General features: G+C 36.2%; 2 protein-coding genes across 4 annotated transcripts; one reads left to right on the top strand and one right to left on the bottom strand.

Moving 5' to 3' along the window:
- The first annotated feature begins 286 nt into the window (after nucleotides 1-286).
- LOC106168715 (ferric reductase 1) lies at nucleotides 287-20,442 on the top strand. Of its 3 annotated transcripts, none has more exons than XM_087002603.1 (16): nucleotides 287-475; nucleotides 8,137-8,343; nucleotides 8,764-8,909; nucleotides 9,167-9,258; nucleotides 9,727-9,844; nucleotides 10,294-10,497; nucleotides 11,351-11,455; nucleotides 15,835-15,982; nucleotides 16,203-16,328; nucleotides 16,965-17,080; nucleotides 17,365-17,451; nucleotides 17,594-17,665; nucleotides 18,039-18,138; nucleotides 18,513-18,659; nucleotides 18,886-18,959; nucleotides 19,158-20,442. In XM_087002603.1, exons 1-16 carry the CDS (start codon nucleotides 445-447, stop codon nucleotides 19,248-19,250), a joined length of 1,866 nt encoding a protein of 621 aa, XP_086858729.1. In that variant the 5' UTR covers nucleotides 287-444; the 3' UTR covers nucleotides 19,251-20,442. The 3 variants fall into 3 exon arrangements, with proteins under 3 accessions (XP_086858729.1, XP_086858730.1, XP_086858731.1); XM_087002604.1 differs by lacking the exon at nucleotides 287-475 and adding an exon at nucleotides 3,112-3,232; XM_087002605.1 differs by lacking the exon at nucleotides 287-475 and adding an exon at nucleotides 5,682-5,862.
- LOC147764949 (uncharacterized) lies at nucleotides 12,633-14,063 on the bottom strand. Its single transcript, XM_087002609.1, has one exon. It carries the CDS (start codon nucleotides 13,910-13,912, stop codon nucleotides 12,923-12,925), a length of 990 nt encoding a protein of 329 aa, XP_086858735.1. The 5' UTR covers nucleotides 13,913-14,063; the 3' UTR covers nucleotides 12,633-12,922.
- Nucleotides 20,443-20,495: the final 53 nt, after the last annotated feature.

Below are 20,495 nucleotides of genomic sequence, written 5' to 3'. Positions count from 1 at the left end.
GTTATTCTTCTACTTGATACATATTTTATCCTTCTATTTCGTCCAACTCCTCCTTTACTTCCTCTACAGTTTCTGATAATTTTGAACTTACAAAGCAGTTTCTTGACATTGTTAGGTAGATTGTATACATCAGATGTTGGCTCTGGTTGTAGATGAAAAAGCTGTCTTCTACAGTAAGTGATGGGTGGCACTCTTCTACTCAATGTCCCAAAGCTACTAATTGCCATGACTTGTGGTTGAGTGGTCAGTAACTCTGACAACAACTAAGACTGAGCAGTATTTGACCAGTATACTGGTGACCTTCCTTGTGTTGAATAACTTATAGCTGCACCATGTGTACTTAGTCCACCAACAAAAAATGTCCAAAAGCTCCAAAATGTAGCAGTAGAAAGAGCGTCCAGTGGATACATTGAAATCTTGGATCAATCACTAAAATCACAGTCTATGAATTATGCATCTAAAATACCAGAACCAGGTAAAAAACGACTAAAATTGTATAGTTGTATTGTATAGTGTATAGTTTTTTAACTGAGGAGGGAGGGGTGAAGTGTGTGTGCGTGCGTGCGTAGAAGAAATGGGCATCTGTATCTGTTCGTGTACGTCTAGAGACACCAATACTGGTATGAAGTAGACGGAGAGAAGAGAGCGCACGGGAAACTTAGTCAAATAGTAGTCCTGATCTAAAGCTTTCAACAGTTTCAGCGTTTACTTGTTGGTCACTGAGTCCATTCCAATCGGAAACTGTTCTGATGAAGAAAGAGTTTTTTCAGTGTAGATAAGAATATGCTGCTATCATGCTTTCTTCCTCTTTATTTCAGATCACTATTCCAGCAGTAAAGTAAGCTGTTTCATGAATAAGTTAAATAATGCTTATTTTCTTTCTCAATTTTGTATCTTATATAGAAAGAAGTAAAATATAAAATTAGGAAGGGAAGGGAAAAGAAGGTCGAGGGGTTTGTTTGATGCCCTATTCCTGTGCAACTATGATGAATGGAGTAAATCCAAAAACATTCATTCTGACAGATTTCAAAAGAAAAAATTAGGTTACATTGTATTAAATATTGTAAGTATCAACTGGTCCTTAAACTACACCACATTTATTAAACGACATCATTTTTAAATTTCTAGATAATTGATGCAGATTCTTCCTCAGAAGATTCCTCTTCTCCGTCTTCATCATCTTATGGAGGGGACAAGTCAGATATAGACACTGGTGCTAACAATGAGGAGACTGATATTTAAAACTGAGTTTGACTTACATTGTGCATACGAGGCCGTAGCGATAGTCCGAAGGTTCAATAGTCCGAAGGTTCATTGGTCCGAATGTTCACTATAGAACCTTCGGACCAATGAACCCTTGATTAAAAAATCGATGAAAATGTTACCACTTTTCGGACCAATGAACCTTCGGACCAATGAACCTTCAGACTATCGAGACGCCCTCGTACATACATGTAAACATTGATGACATTTTTCCTACGGAATGAAATTCTATAGTTCTTTCTGCCTGATCACAGACCACAAATGTGCCTGAATTTTAGTAAAATTTGAAAGAATCATATCATCAGCACAATTGTTAGCATATATATATATATATATATATATATATATATATATATATATATATATATATATATATATATAATCTTTTAAAGATTAAGAAAAACTTATTCATCATGGGCCAAAAACTCACAAATGTTGTTTTGATTTTGTAGGGTTATTTGTTTTTCCAGATTTTTAAAAAATCATTTGTCACAACTCACAAAGTATATCATGTGTAGCAAGGGAAAAGATATCTATGAACAGCATTTTATGTCACATGTTATGTTTGGAAAGAGATATACATATATTTTTTGCCAGAAGAAATGAACTCTTTCCAAAATAGTCTCATGTAAAGTTTTAGATGAACAACAGCATTAAAGTAGAATATTTTATATTTTTATGAATGATGTTCAATAATGCTTGAATGCCAATGGGTCTATAATTTTTACTAGGTCACATGAAATCCTCAGAAAATATGATATAAATTGTATCCTGTCTTGGACACCAAATTAATTTTCCTCAAAAATGTTTTTCGCACCTCACTGCTCATCATGTTCAGGTCTGCACTTGGCTTCATTCTTTTGTACTGTATCTGATTTAATAATTTGTTCTAAATGACAGAACTGGCACCCAAGGTGACAACCACTGCCACGATATCATATTGATTGGTAAAAAATTGATATTGAAAATATTTGTATGCAGGATTTTGAAGTTAGTGTGTGAATAGAAAGATGGATCATCTCTACTAAGTAGATTAGTGTTGGCAGTTTGTAGTTTGAGAAAATTCATAGAATATTCATCATTATCTTTATCTTTCTGTCTAAGATGTTGTGAACTTAAAGTGCATCCATGTACATACTAGAAATTAAAGGTAAAAATTTAGAAGTTTTTCTCAATGGTTGTGCTTGCATAATGATAGTATATATTGACAGTTACAGATTTATTAAGAGTATATATTAAAACAAATTTCATTAAAATCATTTGTGTCAAGCTGTTCATTTTAGTGCTTGTTAAAAATTGTTGGTATTTTAGAGAGTGAACAGTGGCATGGTATGGTTTAAAACTATCATTCAGCTAGTCAAAATTCTAATATCAAGAGGGGACAATTGGTGGGATTTTTTTTTTTAAGAAACCAAAGGGGAGGGGTCAGGACCTCCCATCCCCCCTTAAATCTGCCACTGCATCATTATATACAGGGTTAACAGGATTATTCTTTAAAATTGATTCAAATATATATATATATATAATTGCAGTTGGCTTAGGAATCAACTTGAATCTGGTCTATGTTTTAAGTTTTATTTTCAAAATTGGAATCCTGTCCCATTTTATTTAATTTACTTGTTTGGTAATATTTTTATGTTGCGAACACGCCCTTGTATTGAAATGACTATACGTTGTGTTAGTTGCACCGACACCTATTAGCGCTGTGTTTTGCTGCAGTTGGACGATTTCTGCAAATATTTGCCTTAGTTGTAATAAGGTGGTAAATATATATTTGCTGTCAGTTTGCATACAATTGCAACTACTTTCTTTGTGTATAGTCCTTCATATACTGTCCCTATATTTGTGAGGGGGGGGAGGGTTCCCATTTTAAGGCGAGGTAAAATTAAACACTGTAAATAATTTTTTACGCGTGGTTGAGCTGATTTCGTCAGGTCAAAAAGTAGGTCAGGGCTTCCAACAGTCGGAGGTATGTTGTGTTTGTTATTGTCATATATTTATTGCATTTAAGACTAGATTGGTGATAAACTTTATAATAACTATTTAACACTAATATTCTGTGTTTTTGAAGTACGCGGTATCTTTTGATAATCGAGATATATTCAGATATACTAAAACAGTGAGGTGTTTTCTGTACTCGGGAGTAGCACGAAAGTTAAAACTCTGTGGCTGTAAAACCGGTTCTGAAGACTCTTCTACTTTCTGGAGTGTTTGCTTGCTTTGTCAAGTTTTCTCAAATTTCAACTTTTACCAGTTTTAGTGAAAAAAATTGGTTATATATCTTTATAGTAACTTCATAAAATTACTGAATACCCACTTGTTTAATAAAAAGACCTATGCTGGGATATTTACTATATTGAACTGTATATATTGAGCACTATTGATAATTGAGTTGCACACAATTATTTTACTACCCCACTTGGTGTGGATATTTCATCACAGTACAATCCACACCTTTTCAAAAATGCAGAATTTCAAAATTGTGAAAACAAACTGATAGTAACATCTCACTCTCTAGTGCTTTGTAATGCTTGGTTTAATATTTACAAATGAAATCTAAATTTACATATAAGTAGCAAGCAGCAGTAGTTTATGACATGATGCTGAGAAATAGGATATCCTGGTAAAGAAGTGAACACAAGTAAGAACAAAATTTAAGAGAGAAATTTCCTGTTAAGTTGCCTTACAAATTGGACAGGTAAGTGCAGGTGTGTTACTTAAAAAGTGGACAGGTAAGTGCAGGGATGGAGATATGGAGTAGGCATCAGTGTTAGTCTCTAAAATTCATTTATTGACATTATGGGATATTTTTTTTCTTCCAAAAAACTGTTTGTGTGTTCAAAAAGGATTTCTGCACCAAAGTTCATTTTTCTGTAGAAGAAAATTCTATTTCCTCCTACTCATGACATGAATCATTGCTTGCACTTGGATTTGGTATTTCTACATTTTCTTATTTAAAAAAAGTATTTCTAAAAATCATACTTAATTAACACTGCAATGTATTCCTGATATTTCAGATTAGAATTAAGACCATTTGGTACTTAAATTTGAGTGGATTTATTAGTTAGTTCTTTAGTTGGAATACATAAGATATTTAGTATAAAAATTACTTTAAAACATTTTCAAAGGTCAAACGTCTGTACCAGCTGACTGCTAAGGTTTTAAGTTGGCATCAAAATAAAGTCTTTAATTGAGTGAGCTCTGTAGAAGGAATGTGTATTTTTTATCCATGAGGTTAATATGAGTGAATCCAAATAAGGTGATCTATTAGCGCCATTCTCAGACTTCTCAGGGAGCTGCCTGTCCTCTGGCTAGTTATTACCTGGCAGTTCTTATAGATACTGTGATATAGATTACGTGACTGGGCAAGGCTAGAATGAACCTAATGGGAGTGATTCAGTTGGATCTGTAAGATGGATATTCCACTATAGCCACATCATGTTGTTTGGTCTCTAAAAGTCTTTGAGAAATAGAAAGTTGCTAAAATTAAAAAGATGACGCATAAAACATGTTCTTTAAAGTTGTTTCTCTTCCTCAATATTTTTTTAAGTCTGTATTGCCCTTGAATATAATAACCTTTCTGTTTATTGAAGTTTCTCTCTCCATGATGTGCAGGTATGAAAGAGTTCCATATTTATGTAGTATATGGAGCATGTGTTGAACCAGTTAATAGAGTGAATTGGCAGCTAGGTGGGGCCACTGTTTACACAGCCAGTTGCTATATTTGGAGGTTCTGTACCTCATCCTGCTCTGTGGTAAATGTTCTGGTGTTGAGGTGGCTGGAGGTTAGGAAAGCTGACAACCACATTCTACATGGCAGATTTCATGTAGTCAGCATTACATAGACAGAGTCAAAGCTCTGTAGAGTTACTGGTGTTGTTGAGTAATTACAATACATTAATGATTTAAGTATGCTATTTACCAATTTGCAATTTGCTGATGAGCTGCTTATAAATAAAATATGTCAGCCCCTCAGAAGATTCAAGGCTATACAATTATACTTGATAAAAGTGAATATGGCAATGTTTTAAAATCTGTGTACAGTTAACAACATTTTTTAAAGTATTTTCCATCAAGTCCTGAAAATGTAACTGTAGAGTTTGTAACTGTAGAGCCATTACCATAGTGTTAACTCAGGTGAATGAAAAACCAGGTAGACTTTCTGTAGCAGACACATTCCTGAGAGAGAAGAACTATCCATGAATATTCTGACCCATCTAAGTCCTATTGCTGTTGGTTTTTGGCCTATATTATATATGTTGACAGTAATGCTAATGTAGAACATACTTAATATGCCAATTAAATTTGATCAAATCATAACATTTGAAGTTGTCAGTGTTGCTCAAGCTCTGTGAGAGGGAGTGAGCCATAAATAGTAGAGGGTGAGGTAAGTCCTGAGTTATTTATCATGAATCCTGGATTCTCGTCAGGAAGACAGGGTTTGTAGTGCGTAACAAATGTATATGAAGTTTTAGGTCAGTGTAACAATAAGTCAGGATGCAGAGTCATTGAAAGGATTTCCTAGGTGGAGCCACAGTGACTCAGCAGTTCACAGCTCTTAGATTTCAACTCTCTCCTTGGCAGGGACATACTTAAAAGGTAAGGTGTAAAATTGGGACAATTTCAGATATGCAGGGGTAATTTACACTCTAAGAAATACTTTCAGAGTTTATCAATATGTGGTTTGTTTTTGAAAAACATCACATTCTTAATAAGACCTGTACTTGATCTATATCTCTTGTTGGACAGTGCAGTATTTATCTTTAGGATAGAGTGAAGAACACAGTGTATTAATGTGTGTATTTATAATCAACCCAGGTGACTTAATGTCAGCACCAGCCCCATTGAAAGTAGAAATTCCAGTTTATAGAAGGTGTTGTCTAGATTCTTGACACTTGGTAAATATGGACCACAGGTAAATATGGACCAAAGGCTTCAAAAAAGGGGGGGAAAAAGGTCACTGCAGGGTGATATCACTGTGACAGAAATTGACCTCCAATTTGTGTGAACTATGACTTAGTCTAAATACTGACTCAGCAAAAATGTTTTTTTATTCAAGTACTAGGCATAAATACATATATATGAATAAAGATATATATGTCTTTGAAGCAGCAGGAAAGAACCAGTTGAATCACTAACACACAATTTATCTTTGTATTTGCAAGTATAGCCATTTTAACAAGGTACAGGTAGTATAGGTAGTGTAGAAAAAATGAAGATGTCACTGAAGCAGAAAGATTAATAATGGGTATTAAAAGAGTTCATATGGCTCCATTACAGCCATGCCTTCAAGACTACTGTACATATATAATGAGGTGAAAGTAGAGGTGTATTTATCTATATGTCAATCAACTACTGCTGTTAGGGTCAGTATGTTCATGTGTTCTAGTTAAGATAATGAAGAGAGAAGTTTTGAGATGAATAATTTTGATATTCTCGTTTACATGAGTTATCCATTAAAATGTACAAGTTTAGGTACAAGGGACCTTGTATTCCCTTTTGTATGTATGTATGAATGAATGAATGAATGAATGAATGAATGAGTATAAGAACCTTTATTTCTTTTTTTTTGGGGGGGGGGGGGGGGATTCATTAGTTACATAAAGTTATGGTCAGTGGTTCACTCTTTTGTCCCAGTCTTTAATGTTATGTTTTAAAAATAAAATAAAATAAATGTTGATGTTTGCTTATTTATGCTGTGTAAAATTGCACCTGAAAATGAATTTACATTTAATTTTACTATTGAACTCCACATCTATATGAGCAGGTTGAGCTTCAGAACCTCCAAATATAGCAATATAGTATTTTACTGTCAAAGTTGTGGTATAAATCAATAGTCATAAAATATCCAAACAAAAAATTTGAATTAACCAGGTTTTTTAAAACTGGGATAAAAATGGAACTCATGTTTGACATTGGAGTCACTACGTTTCACCCTTATCACAAGGCCTTCAAGTAAACTGAAGTTGTGCTGTCACCAATGTCACCAGGTGACAATCCATCTACCTCAACTCAGGTGACACATATGACTCTGCAATATTTACCCATTTAATAAGCTCTGGACACGTTTCATATCAGAAACATTTTGATCCTAGACTCAGAGGAGGACTAGTTCAGAAGTGGAGTGAAAGAGGCAGCTCATGAACCTATTGAACAAGCCACCATCACAACAGCCTGCTATACCACCTACCACATCTGTGGAACTGGGACCTGGGGGATATCCCGAGCAGAACATCACCACATGACATTGGGTACAGGGGATCATATGTGTGTCCGAAGAAGGCCTTGTGATAAGCCTGAAATATTTTACTATAATTCCCTCTTCATCTTCTTATACGAACTGATGAGGCTTTTCTGACTTTTGTCAGAATTCCAACTTTTTCAGGGTCATGCTTATGAATCGTGTACCCTGGGCCCCCGACCAATTATCCTATTTTTTCAATGAGGACTGGTCTCATCTCTGTATATGTCATAGATATGTGTGTTCTGTTTCAGTATCAGTTAGAGCAATGACCACAGTCCAGTTATTGGTGTTGTGTTCTGTTTCAGTACCAGTTAGAGCAATGACCACAGTCCAGTTATTGGTGTTGTGTTCTGTTTCAGTACCAGTTAGAGCAATGACCACAGTCCACTTATTGGTGTTGTGTTCTGTTTCAGTATCAGTTGGAGCAATGACCACAGTCCAGTTATTGGTGTTGTGTTCTGTTTCAGTATCAGTTGGAGCAATGACCACAGTCCAGTTATTGGTGTTGTGTTCTGTTTCAGTATCAGTTAGAGCAATGACCACAGTCCAATTATTGGTGTTGTGTTCTGTTTCAGTATCAGTTAGAGCAATGACCACAGTCCAGTTATTGGTGTTGTGTTCTGTTTCAGTATTAGTTAGAGCAATGACCACAGTCCAGTTATTGGTGTTGTGTGTTTGTCTGGTCAGCCAGGCCAGTGGGTACAGTAGTGGACCCCCAGAGCTGGCCTGTATCAGTATGGTCCCCAGTGGTCATGGTGCCAATGGACAGAGTGGACCCTCCCCATACACTATCACCCCCAGTGTGGACCAGTATGCAGAGGGAGGCAGTGTCACACGTGAGTTTATAATGATATATCTCCAACTCTTAGCATGAAATGTCCCTGTAGATAGGAATATGTGACATCCTCAGAGGTGGCAGCACATACACTTTTACATATCATATCATGCCACATTTACTCCTCAGTTCTAAGCCCAATTTTGCTTTTTTAGATGAAAAAATAATCTTGATGCCAAGTCTTTAATTTTTTTTTTACAACTACTTAACCATTTATTTTACAATATTTTCATACCCAGAAAGCTAATTTATACATCAGTACACTGATGATGTGCTACAGTCGTACTGACAACATCAGTCTTGAACTATTTATAATCCTTTACATATTTAAAACTACTAACTAAATAACTTGATGAATCAGTTAATAAATGGAGAAATAAATAAATTTCATTATATTTTAGTTCTTATGCATGTGTTTCAGTTACCATAAAGGGAAAGAATGGAGAGAGGTTTAAAGGTTTTTTTGTGCAGGCTCGTAGAGCAGATCCATCACTTAACGTAGAGGAGCCCATTGGAAGATTTGACGCCATTTCTGGGTCCAAAATTTTGTGTGACAAAGCGCTTGGTGTAAGTCCCTTAATCCTATGTGGATGTTAACCTATATTTGGTCACAGCTTTGAAACAAATGAGTACCACACTGGATGTAAATATCAGAGCCTCATTATAGAACTAGGTCATGCAGACAATTTTGCCACATTTTAGAGTAAAATTTCTTTTTAAAAAAACATGATTTTTTGGTAATTTATATCCCAAATGACTTGTATTGTTGGTTTTTAAACTGACTGGTAAAGTTGAGACAAACGTTAAATTGTGTCATTTTTCAGAATGCCATATCTCACAGTAGCGGCAGTGACAAATCAGAGGTGGTTCTAACCTGGAATGCTCCAACCAGCTTCCAGGGACATTTGGTTTTCAAGTAGGTGTTTTTAAGGACATGTTATCTTTTGACAAAGGCCTCAGTTAAAGTGGAATGTTACTGTTTAAAAATTATTGCCGATCTCATCATTTCTTTGCATCAGTATTGTCCCAGCTAGATTGAATCAGATAGTGAGTTTTTTTTTTTTTAGTTTTAGAAAGTTGTTATATACAGCCACTGTATGTGTCTATTTATTCTGATCACTGTGTCTGTCTGTCTGTGTCATAGTCATCACATTTGCCATTGCTATCCAAATGTCAGTCCCTACCCAGTGAGGCAGGTTACTTACAAAAATCAGCTTAATGGGATTATTTTTTTAAAAGCTGATTTTTTTTAAATACTGATGCAACATTTTGCTGGATATGGTATGTATATTTGCAAGCTGTGCTGTCTAGTCCATTTTCAGTTTTTATGAAGTATTAAAACTTAACAAAAATAACCTGATATTATCCTTGATTGTTCTTTCAGAGCTACTATAGTTCAGACGCAGGCCGTGTTCTGGGATAATGAGATATCAGCTCTTGTGAGGGATCCGACGGCCCCAGATATTGTCACCACCACAATGGGGACAGGACCTCCTATAGTGGTAGGTGATACACTGCCCTCATTTATCACATTATCCAATATATGGGGGACAGTGTGTGTGTGCGTGCGTGCGTGCGAGAGAAAGAGAGAGAAGTGGGCAGTGTAGATAAGAATGCTACGATCATGCTTTCTTCCTCTTTATTTCAGATCACTATTCCAGCAGTAAAATTAGATGGTTGTGGTAATAGTAAGGGTTGCTACAGGGTGATGTGTTCAGTATATATATGTTTTCTAACTCTTTATTTCAGATCACTATTCCAGCAGTAAAATTAGATGGTTGTGGTAATAGTAAGGGTTGCTACAGGGTGATGTTTTCAGTATATATATGTTTTCTAACTCTTTATTTCAGATCACTATTCCAGCAGTAAAATTAGATGGTTGTGGTAATAGTAAGGGTTGCTACAGGGTGATGTGTTCACTATATATATGTTTTCTAACTCTTTATTTCAGATCACTATTCCAGCAGTAAAGTTAGATGGTTGTGGTAATAGTAAGGGTTGCTACAGGGTGCCAGCAGGCTGTGTTCAAGGGCAGTGTATATATGCGTTGTCATGGCAGAAAGATGGAGAAGACAAAATCAAGTTTGAAATGATTGGTAAAATGGAGGGAGATCAGAAATACGTGGCTGTTGGGTTTTCCAATGATAAACAGATGGTGAGTGTGAAACAAACACTCCTTGCATACAGGGGTGGGGGATATGATATCCATGTATTAAGCAATGATAGATTATAGGACTGATATGAACTGTGGCATTTGGAGCAACATTTTATATGAATTCATCTTTTCTGTTCATACTAAAAACATCAAAAATGATTAGATTCACTTTTTTAGAATCCTGTTGATGGTTTTGTATAGTTTTCGTTTAGACTAAATGATTATGTTTTCTTATTTTCTTTTTATAGTATGTTCATTGATTCATGCATAAGTCCTGTAGATTTTTGAAATTAAAAAGATTGTACATTGATAATGGAAAGAGGAAATCTTAGTACTGATGTAGTTAATCTACAGAATGTTAGGCTTTGATTTTTGATGCTATTCTAATTCTTTTACATGGTCACCTGGCTCTGTTATGTAAAATACTAAATTATCCCATAGCCAGCACTTCCAACAGTAGGATAGTTGTACTTGTGTTTCACTTCCAGGCTCTCCTGTATTATGATGTGATGGGCTTGTAGCTAAATACAAGTGCAATCATCCTGTAGTTCAAAGTGTCAGCTGTGGTATAAGTCAGTTACAACTACTCGTCATCCACTGTATGTGACACCCGACAGCAAATTATATCTCTGCTGCGTCTTGATATAATTACACTCTTATGTGTCAAATACATTGGACATCTAATGTTGTAAATAGTACTAAATTCACTGATTTTCACACCTAAACATGACCTTATTTGTCATTTTATGTTAATGGGCTTGGAATTTCATGTAAAAAATAATAATAAAAAATTAAGTAAATTCCCAAGTGTTAGTAAAGAAGCTAAATTTTGTCTTCTTATATTGTTCCCTAGGGTGATGACAGTGTAATAGCATGTATATATGATGAAGACAAAGGAACAACAGCAGTTCATCAGTATTACAACTCTGAGGATCCACTTACCTCTGGACAGATTGGAGTTAGTCAACTTTCAATATTAGATGACTTTTTATTATGTACAGACACAGATGTGTATGTATATATAGCTGTCACCTGCATCTGTCGTGGCCGTCGTGGTCGTCACCATGTACTTTCACCACTGATAACAAGAAAACCGTTTTATCTTGTGGCTTATACTTGCAGAACTGATGAATATTCATAAGATGCGAGTCGAGTTTGTAAATCAGCATGATTGGACCATTTTTTAAAAGATTATGTGTTTTTTTCTTTTTTTTTTTGCTTTTTTCAGCATATATGCAACACTGATAACACATTTCAAGGAAACTGATAGACCTATTGTCTAGTAACCTACAGGAGTGATCAATCTTACTAAAACTCAGATCAAGTTTGAAAATCAGCTTGATCAAACCATTTTTACAAAAGTTATACAGTTTTTGGGTTTTTTTCAGCATACATGCAGTGCTTTTAACACATTTTAAGGAAAACCGATCAGCCTATTATATAATTGACTTGCTACTCTCAGGAGTGATCAGTCTTACTAGTATACAGATTAAGCTTGATCGGTTAAGTTTTGATGAAGTTATGCCTATTTTGTATATAAATAGTTTTTCTTCAGATTTAATTCTTAGGCATGTTAACAGTCTCATTATTGAACTAATTAAATATCTTAGAGTGTTCTTTTGACATTTTCTGCATCTTAACTATGTTGTTAGTTGATTATATAAAAATGATGGAAAACTTGTTGTGGTATATATTGTATATATTGGAATTTTTAAGGTGTGACTTAGAAATTCATGGGCCTGAAGGCCTTTGCTAGTCTCATTTGGGTGGTCAGTCTGTAATTTTCCCTTTGGTAATCACTAGCTAAGTTTAGAGCTATTAAGTCTCTTGCCAAATTAAGTTTCAAGTGGCCATTAAATGAGATCACATAAAACACACATGTTGAGATTTCCCTGTAAACTCCCACTAGTTTAGCTCTCTGCCAGATACAGTTTGTGCAAGTCTAAATTAACAGTGTCACATAATAAGGAATCTGTGATAATAATACTGGTAAATGTTGTTTAATATTGCTAATAAGTTTCCAAAAGAAAAAATTATTTTGTGTTATGCCAGCATCAATGCTATAGATGAATAATAGTGCCTTAATATCCTCAAACTCAGTGGGGTTATTCATATCATTTTAATACAGCCAGATCAAAAGTTTGAATAGCAGCTTTATTGGAACAATTTTTGCTATGTTTTCTTTTTAATTTTTTTTCAAACACTTGCATTTTCAAGATGTGGCTTTTAACTCCCATCCACCTGATTATGCTGTTTATTATTGTTTAATACTGCATCAAAATTGACGAAAAATATTTTATACACTACCATCATTATTTTCTGCTTTGTATTTTTACATTTGGATGCTTTGCTTTCTTGTATACTACATTATTGAAATATGACAGAAGAGTGCATGATGTTCAGTTTCTTAGCATTTCAAATAATGTCATTTTTCCAAGTATTGGAATATTTTCACTTTTCCATCCACTTGGGTCACAACCAGATCTCCATCCTGGTTGATGGTACATCCCCATGGTTTATATAGTCCATCAGCTTGGGTTGCTATGTACTGGATGAACTTCCCATCTGGGGATACGAGGTGTATGCAGTGGTTATCACAGTCTGTAACCAGTATGTTGTCATATGCATCAACACAGATACCAAAGGGTGGACCTAACTTGTTATCAGGTCCTGTGTATTGATACAGTGGGTCACCAGATGGGGTTAGGATGTGAAGTTTTTTTGGTGTTTCATCACTAACAACAAGGCACCCATTGCTCATATATGCCACTTTATATGGATTATTGAACAACTGCTCCCCAACTTTGTCTTTTATCACATCAGTTAAAGTTATTTGCCCTTTCATATCAATACTGAACACACTTACAGACTTTCCTTTCCTATGCTGTGCCACAGCAATCTTAGTGCAGCTGTTATTGAGAGCTACACCATATGGGTTGTTGACGTCTACAGTTTGCTGTACATCCCACTGTGGTGACAGGATGAACAGTTTCTTATTGTCTCTACAAGCTAGAACCATCCTTCCATCAGGGAAGTGACAGATCCCCACTGGCCATTCCAACTGTGTGTCTGAGACACTTGTGATCTCCTTGCTAACTGTACCATCTGAACTAAAAACTTTTACCTTATTTTTGGCGTCATATGTAGTAACATACTCCCTGTTTGGACTCACTGAAATGTCCACTGGCCTCTCATAGCCAGTGTCAAACTCTAGTATACATTCAGCCTGTGGTTTGAACTTGGGCAAAGCTGGTTTTCTAGATATCTGCACATTCCCCAGGCCAGCCCCAGTGGATATCTCTTGGTCCACTTCTGTGTTGGTGGTGAGTGTGAGTTTTAGTTCCTCTGGAATATCATCCACAGCTGAATTGGACTGTAGCTCATCTAGTCTCTGTCCAAGTTGGTGGTGTAACATGAGTAAATCTATGGGGACACCATGCTGAAGGATGTTCTTTACTACATCTGTTGTGGTTTTGATAGAGGAGCAAGTGGCTTTGCAGTTTTTGCGGGAAATTTGTAAATTTGTGTATTTCTGTGAGCACTGGTGGTTTGATGAAGCTCCTGCAGTAGAGTTTTCTCTCGTTGATCTACCAGTTGACGTAGATAAGCTGCACGAGCTTTGATCTTCTGCTGAACAAAGCTTTCATTTTCCTGGAGGGTTGCCAATATTTCATCAATTTCAGCTATTGTTTTCTCACCCCTTGCAAATTTTTTCTCCATGCCACAGGATTTGGTCAGAAGTTGTGGTTTTACCATCTCTGCAGCTTTTTCAAGGGAGATAAGTTTGTGACCATCATGGTGTAGGTCTCTGCAGTCACAACAAATAGGAACACTGCAGTCTGAACAAAAGTATCGTATCATCTCACCTTTGTGCTCTGGGCAGATAATTTTCTGCTGCTCTTGGATTTCTTTTTGGCACTCACTGCTGTGAAGTTGTTGAAAAGTTAGTACCCTGTGATCTTTAGTGAGTGTGGTACCACAGTGGAATGGAGAACACCTCTCACATAGGTAGTCATGGCAGGTGATACATTTTGAAGTAGCCACTGTTTCTTTTTGGGACACCAAAACACAAAAGCTGCACTTTTTCTTATTTGTTGACTGAAGTACAGTGTCCTGCAAGCTTTCAATGAATAAATTGTGAGTGAAGCCCTCAAGGCCATCTTTAGGAACTTCAGTCTCTTTCTGACACACCGGACATTTGAATTTACTTCCTGGTGTTGGGTTTGAAATATAAGTCTTCAGACAACCTTTACAAAATGTATGCCTACATGGTAAATCTGTCGGGTCTTTGTGCTCCTCAAGGCATAATGGACAGCTGACAAAATATTCAGTTATTTTGGCTCATAGGCTTTCTTCTTCATCTCTGTCATTGCGAGCTGTAGCCATTTTTAGGGCGTGTAGCGAACTGTTCTATGTGAAGCAGTACTCTTTTCAGCAGTAAACTGGTGTGAGAGAATGGACTTTGAATGTGTGTTCAGCAGAGTTATAAGGGTTATCTTACCAGTAACCCAGTTGTCTCTCGCCTAAGGCCACAGCAGTTTGTTTTTGCATTTCACTATGTATTAGGAGTGAAGAATGTGATTAATTTTATTTCACCAGTGAAGATGTTAGGCTCTAGAGTAGGTAGTCAGTTCAGGTTGATGGATTCAGTGAGAGCTGTAACTACAGTGTAGATATCTTTCAGTGAAGACGCAGGTGCTCTTTGCTCTTTGTCTTGTGATGTCTCCACTTGGGCTGTAAACACAACTCTTGCTATCTCTAGGTGTGCAGGTAGTGTGCCTAAAATGATCTGAATCTGCAATTTCAGATCACAGATGATCTTACATGGTCTTAATCATTATAGAATTGGTATTAACATGGGCGGACCCTGCTTTTAAGATCAAAATTGATCTTATCCTGGATGAGTAATACTGTTATTGGACTGATTTCTAGTAAAGTGGTCAAGCGATTATCTCTCCCCCCCCCCCCCCCCCATTATCCATATTTCCTGAAGCCCTTGTTGCATATTCTGAATGTCCATGTTACCAGTATTACACAATAAAAACTAGGTGTGATTATGCTGTTGACCATTATGTAAAATTGCATCAAAACAGACCAGAAAAAAATATTGTTTACTAGCATAATTGTTTTCTGCCTTCTGTCTGTACATTTGACAGCTCTGCTGCCTTGTTGAATCTTTTATCTCAAATATCATATAAGATTTAAGGCAAATGTTAGAAAAATTATTGAACTTACCCAGCTTAGATAGTAGACTGCCATTTAAAAGGTCAATGTATATATATGCTAGAAAGATATTAAACATATTATTACACATTTGTTTTTAATTTCTTATTTTAGAGCAGTGGTTTAGTAAAAGAGGGCGCCACATATGCCAACAGCACCATCTGGTGTCGGTTCACCCGTACAATCACCAGCTCTGATGCTAAAATGATGAAACCATTAAATAACGAATACCATATATTGTTTGCCAAAGGACCAGTTGCTTGTATGTTGGACTTTTTGGTGGAGTAATGAATAAATTGATTGAAATGTGATGTGAAGTCTTCACTAAAAACAATTAATGCAACAGTAAAGAGTGAAACATAATATATTTTTCTAATAATTAGATTTCATCAATGGTGATCTGAAAATTGTATTTCCATATGTTAATGCACTGGTCTTGAAAAGAATGGTTTGCTGACCTCTGTCCTTTCTACTTCTTCCAGCTGGTGCTGTGGGAAAGCATGGATTTGACTACTATGGTGGCCCAGCTGTGTCACCACGGAGAACCAACTTGATCAAAACTGACAACATTGGAGGCCGCGCCAGCTACCCTCTGGTGAAAGCTCATGGTAAGTGAACACAGAGAACATTTGAGGCCATGCCAGCTACCCTCTGGTGAAAGCTCATGGTAAGTGAACACTGAGAACATTGGAGGTAAAATAAGTTACCCATTGGTCAAAGTAAGTGAACATTGACTTCAGGAAAGGATTTAATTTAGATATTTTTAAAGAAAAAACATCAAGTATTGTGTCACATTTAAGTTGCTGAAACTTTGCCAATCCTCATTAGGTGGTTGACCTTCTGTTGTTTTATTTCATGTATCTTGATCCTGGCCTGGGTGTTGACCTCCAGTATTGCCATCATATTGTTGACCTTCTGTTGTTCTATTTCAGGTATCTTGATGATCCTGGCCTGGGTGTTGACCTCCAGTATTGCCATCATATTGTTGACCTTTTGTTGTTCTATTTCAGGTATCTTGATGATCCTGGCCTGGGTGTTGACCTCCAGTATTGCCATCATATTGTTGACCTTTTGTTGTTCTATTTCAGGTATCTTGATGATCCTGGCCTGGGTGTTGACCTCCAGTATTGCCATCATATTGTTGACCTTCTGTTGTTTTATTTCAGGTATCTTGATGATCCTGGCCTGGGTGTTGACCTCCAGTATTGCCATCATATTGTTGACCTTCTGTTGTTTTATTTCAGGTATCTTGATGATCCTGGCCTGGGTGTTGACCTCCAGTATTGCTATCATATTTGCCAGATATTTCAAGCCAATGTGGCCCAATGACAGGCTCTGTGGAGAGAGGGTCTGGTTTGCTGTAAGGATCAAGATTATCATTCTGCGTTAAAATTCCTTCTCCATTTTTCCTCTTTGAAGAAAGAAAGCTTCTAACAGCAATAGGACTTTGTTAATAATGGTGTCAGTGTGAAGTATAGTGCAGAACGGTGTGATGTAGTAACATTATTAAATATGTAATTATATGTGTTAAAAATGTAGTGTAAAGTAAGAAGGTCACTACAAGGACACTGTTGGAAGTGACCAGGGATGATATCATAAATGAAGGTTACAAAATGTCACATGGATTTTCTGCTCTTATTTCAGAACCACCGTACCTTGCAGATCAACACCCTGATCTTGACCATCATTGCTTTTATACTCATCTTCATTGAAGTGATGGGATACAGCAACGTAAGCTTTTCCACTGCTTTTTTATTTTTACCAAAACGAAATGTTTTAATTACTTGAGGAAATTTTAAGAAGTGTTCATTTGAGGGTAGACAACATTCTGTAATGTGTTACAATTGTGAATAGTGGCTTGCTCTTATTCCAGATGGACTCTCCAGGCTTTGCTGTGGCTCACCCTATCATTGGTATCATAGTGACCATATTGTGTGTACTGAATGTAAGTATCAGCCTATCATTGGTATCATAGTGACCATACTGTGTGTACTGAATGTAAGTATCAGCCTATCATTGGTATCATAGTGACCATACTGTGTGTACTGAATGTATCAGCCTATCATTGGTATCATAGTGACCATACTGTGTGTACTGAATGTAAGCATCCCCCTATCACCAGAATTAATGTGACCTCTTTATTTGAATGATGACTTATTAGAATGGCTTTCTGTGAAGGTGGTAGTTGTAAAACAGCAGCACGTGAAAGGATTCATCAAAATATGCAGATTTTTAAGATTCTCAAGTGATGAATTTGTTTATGGAATTGAAATAAGAATATGCACATGTCAGTTATCAAAGTCATAACTTATTTTCAGCCAATCATGGCTCTGTTTCGTTGCCACCCCGAGGATGATTATCGGCCCATCTTTAACTGGTTCCACTGGATTGTTGGAACTGTGGCGCACATTCTGGCAAGTACGTACAGGGTTTAACTTATAATGATCATAATTTCAAGATACATATTAAAACAATATTGTGAACAGCTCAGACAAATGTGTAAATAAATAAAATGTAATTAAATTAATGTTTCACTGATGTACTCACAAGTATTCAAATTCAAAAGTTTGACAGAAAGCTTTTTGTCCCCTACTATAACCTTGTTTACTCTGACAACACCAGGTGGTGTCTAGGGGAGGGGAAGGGGGATATAATATTTATCATTTCACTGTTCTAATTTTGCTGACCCAGTGAACTATTGGTATTTCAGCCATCAAATTTTTCTTTGGTATGAAATATTTCTCATTTCCCTGTTCTAATTTTGCTGACCATATGACCTATTGGTATTTCAGCCATCAACATCTTCTTTGGAATGAACCTGGCCAAGTCTGGGGTACCCTGGTGGGTGACCTGGGTCATGTTGATCTGGGTCCTGGTCCAGTTTATCACTGAGATTACCCTGGAGATTCATCAGTGCTGTGTACACAAGAGAAACAAAGGTGAGAATATCCCGCAGCCTTTCAGTTCTTAAACACTGTAGTTGTAGTCTCAGTTGTAGTCAGTCATATGGTTTTGATGAAAGTTTGATCTGTTATTTCTGTAGACAAAACCACACAATTTCTTAAGTCAAAATCACCATAATGGTTTTTTCTATGCACAATATTTAGTTTCTTGAAATAAACTTCAGTACTTTTGCAAGTAAAGCCATTGATGATTTTCTTCCAGACAAGCGTGAACAGTGGGAGATGCAGAAGCGCACTGACCCCCGTGCAGAGAAGGTGCCGGAACCTGAACCCTCCGTAAGTGACAGACTACAAAATCTAGAAGCTGTATTAATACTAACAGTATTTTAGGGAAACATTTTTGGATGTTCATTGTCTTAACATGTCTGACTGTTAACCATAAATAGATTATACGGAAATAAGTTTTTCTTATCATGTCACACAGTCCATACTTAATACTGATGGTATTCAAGTTTCCCGTAATTCCTGTTTCAGGGCCGTCGTTTCAAGTCGACCATGTTGGCCATTTACATCACCCTGACGGTCATCCTGGTCATCATCATGGTCATTGCCATCGCAGTGTCCTAAACTGACCAGAGGTCAACGTCACCATACTATGACTTGGAGCTGGGCTGGGGAAATGATTGTAGCAAGGAAAATCTCAAGTTTTACAAGTGCCTCTGATGTGATATTTGACTAACTAACCATAGAGATGAGCCAAGTTTTTAACATCATTTAGGTCCATGTTGTGGATCACACATTGAGATAAAATATTGTAGTAGATAAAGGACCACAAAGTGTTTGAATCCACATTTTTTACCTTATTTTAGAAAGGAGCGTGTTTGATGAATAACAAGCTATTTTGATAAACCTTCTATTTGGATCATTTATTAAGACCTGCCTGAATGTGTTCAGAAACCTTTGGTACATGAGATCATACTGAGCCACATCAGCAGGCATTTCTTTTGTGAATTACTTCTAGACTTAGGCACCATTGATCATGTTAGAAAACGATTTGCCCAAATGATGTGATCGGTCTGAAAGGAGCAAAGATTTGCTAATGGATGATCAGTAACTTTCATATTAAGTTGAAAAGTGAAAGGTAACCACTAGGTTCAGGGTAACACACGTGACTTTGCAATATATTTATATACCTTTTTGATACACATCTTTTTAGTAATGCACTATATTTGTATCTATTATATTTACTATGTGGGGAGATTAAAGGTTCAGGTTGATATTGATTTACCCCTGGCTATGTTTTGAGAATAATCTGTCAGTTGAAAAAACCTTGATTTTTTTTTTCTTTGATCATGCCAAACCAAAGGGCTTGCAATGACTACCTATCTGTGAAATATTCTAATATGTTTGATTTGCTACATGTAAGTATATTTATTGGGTCAACATTTATTCAATATTGTGAAATCACATCATACTTATAAGTAATCTATATAAGTTGACAATTTTAGCAATAATACATCATATAGTGTTACATTTCCTACCACAGGACTTTTTACTGATAATATCAAAAGTGAGAATTGACTGTTTGAAGAAAGATCTGGAGCTGTTAAATGGCAGAAATTGAAGTGTTTTACAACTTATAATGGTTGTCACAATGTGGGAATGTTGGCATTTGTATATTCATATTTTTTTTGCTTTTGATTCCTGACTGTATTTATTAACTTTTATACATCTGTCTATAAAACACTGCTGAAACAAAGTTCTTAAAATATTTTATAGTCTTATAGTTTACAGTATATCAATAAAGATGTTTCACCACTGTCAGAGTTAACTAACTCCAACAGTCGCTTTCACACTAAAAGGAAATCAAAA

Source organism: Lingula anatina, chromosome 1 (assembly GCF_051362555.1).
Source record: "Lingula anatina isolate TDL-2025a chromosome 1, LinAna3.0, whole genome shotgun sequence".
NCBI classification, from domain to species: Eukaryota; Metazoa; Brachiopoda; class Lingulata; order Lingulida; family Lingulidae; genus Lingula; species Lingula anatina.
This window is presented reverse-complemented; position numbering and strand designations above follow the sequence as displayed.

What these genes read in the sequence shown, in the direction of transcription:
- LOC106168715 (XM_087002603.1), top strand. Translation starts at nt 445, where the DNA reads ATGAATTATGCATCTAAAATACCAGAACCAG. An exon ending in TTTCCAATGATAAACAGATG is followed by an intron (nt 10,498 to 11,350) that starts GTGAGTGTGAAA and finishes ATTGTTCCCTAG; the next exon opens with GGTGATGACAGTGTAATAGC. An exon ending in TGCCAAAGGACCAGTTGCTT is followed by an intron (nt 15,983 to 16,202) that starts GTATGTTGGACT and finishes TACTTCTTCCAG; the next exon opens with CTGGTGCTGTGGGAAAGCAT.
- LOC147764949 (XM_087002609.1), bottom strand. Translation starts at nt 13,912, where the DNA reads ATGTTACACCACCAACTTGGACAGAGACTAGATGAGCTACAGTCCAAT.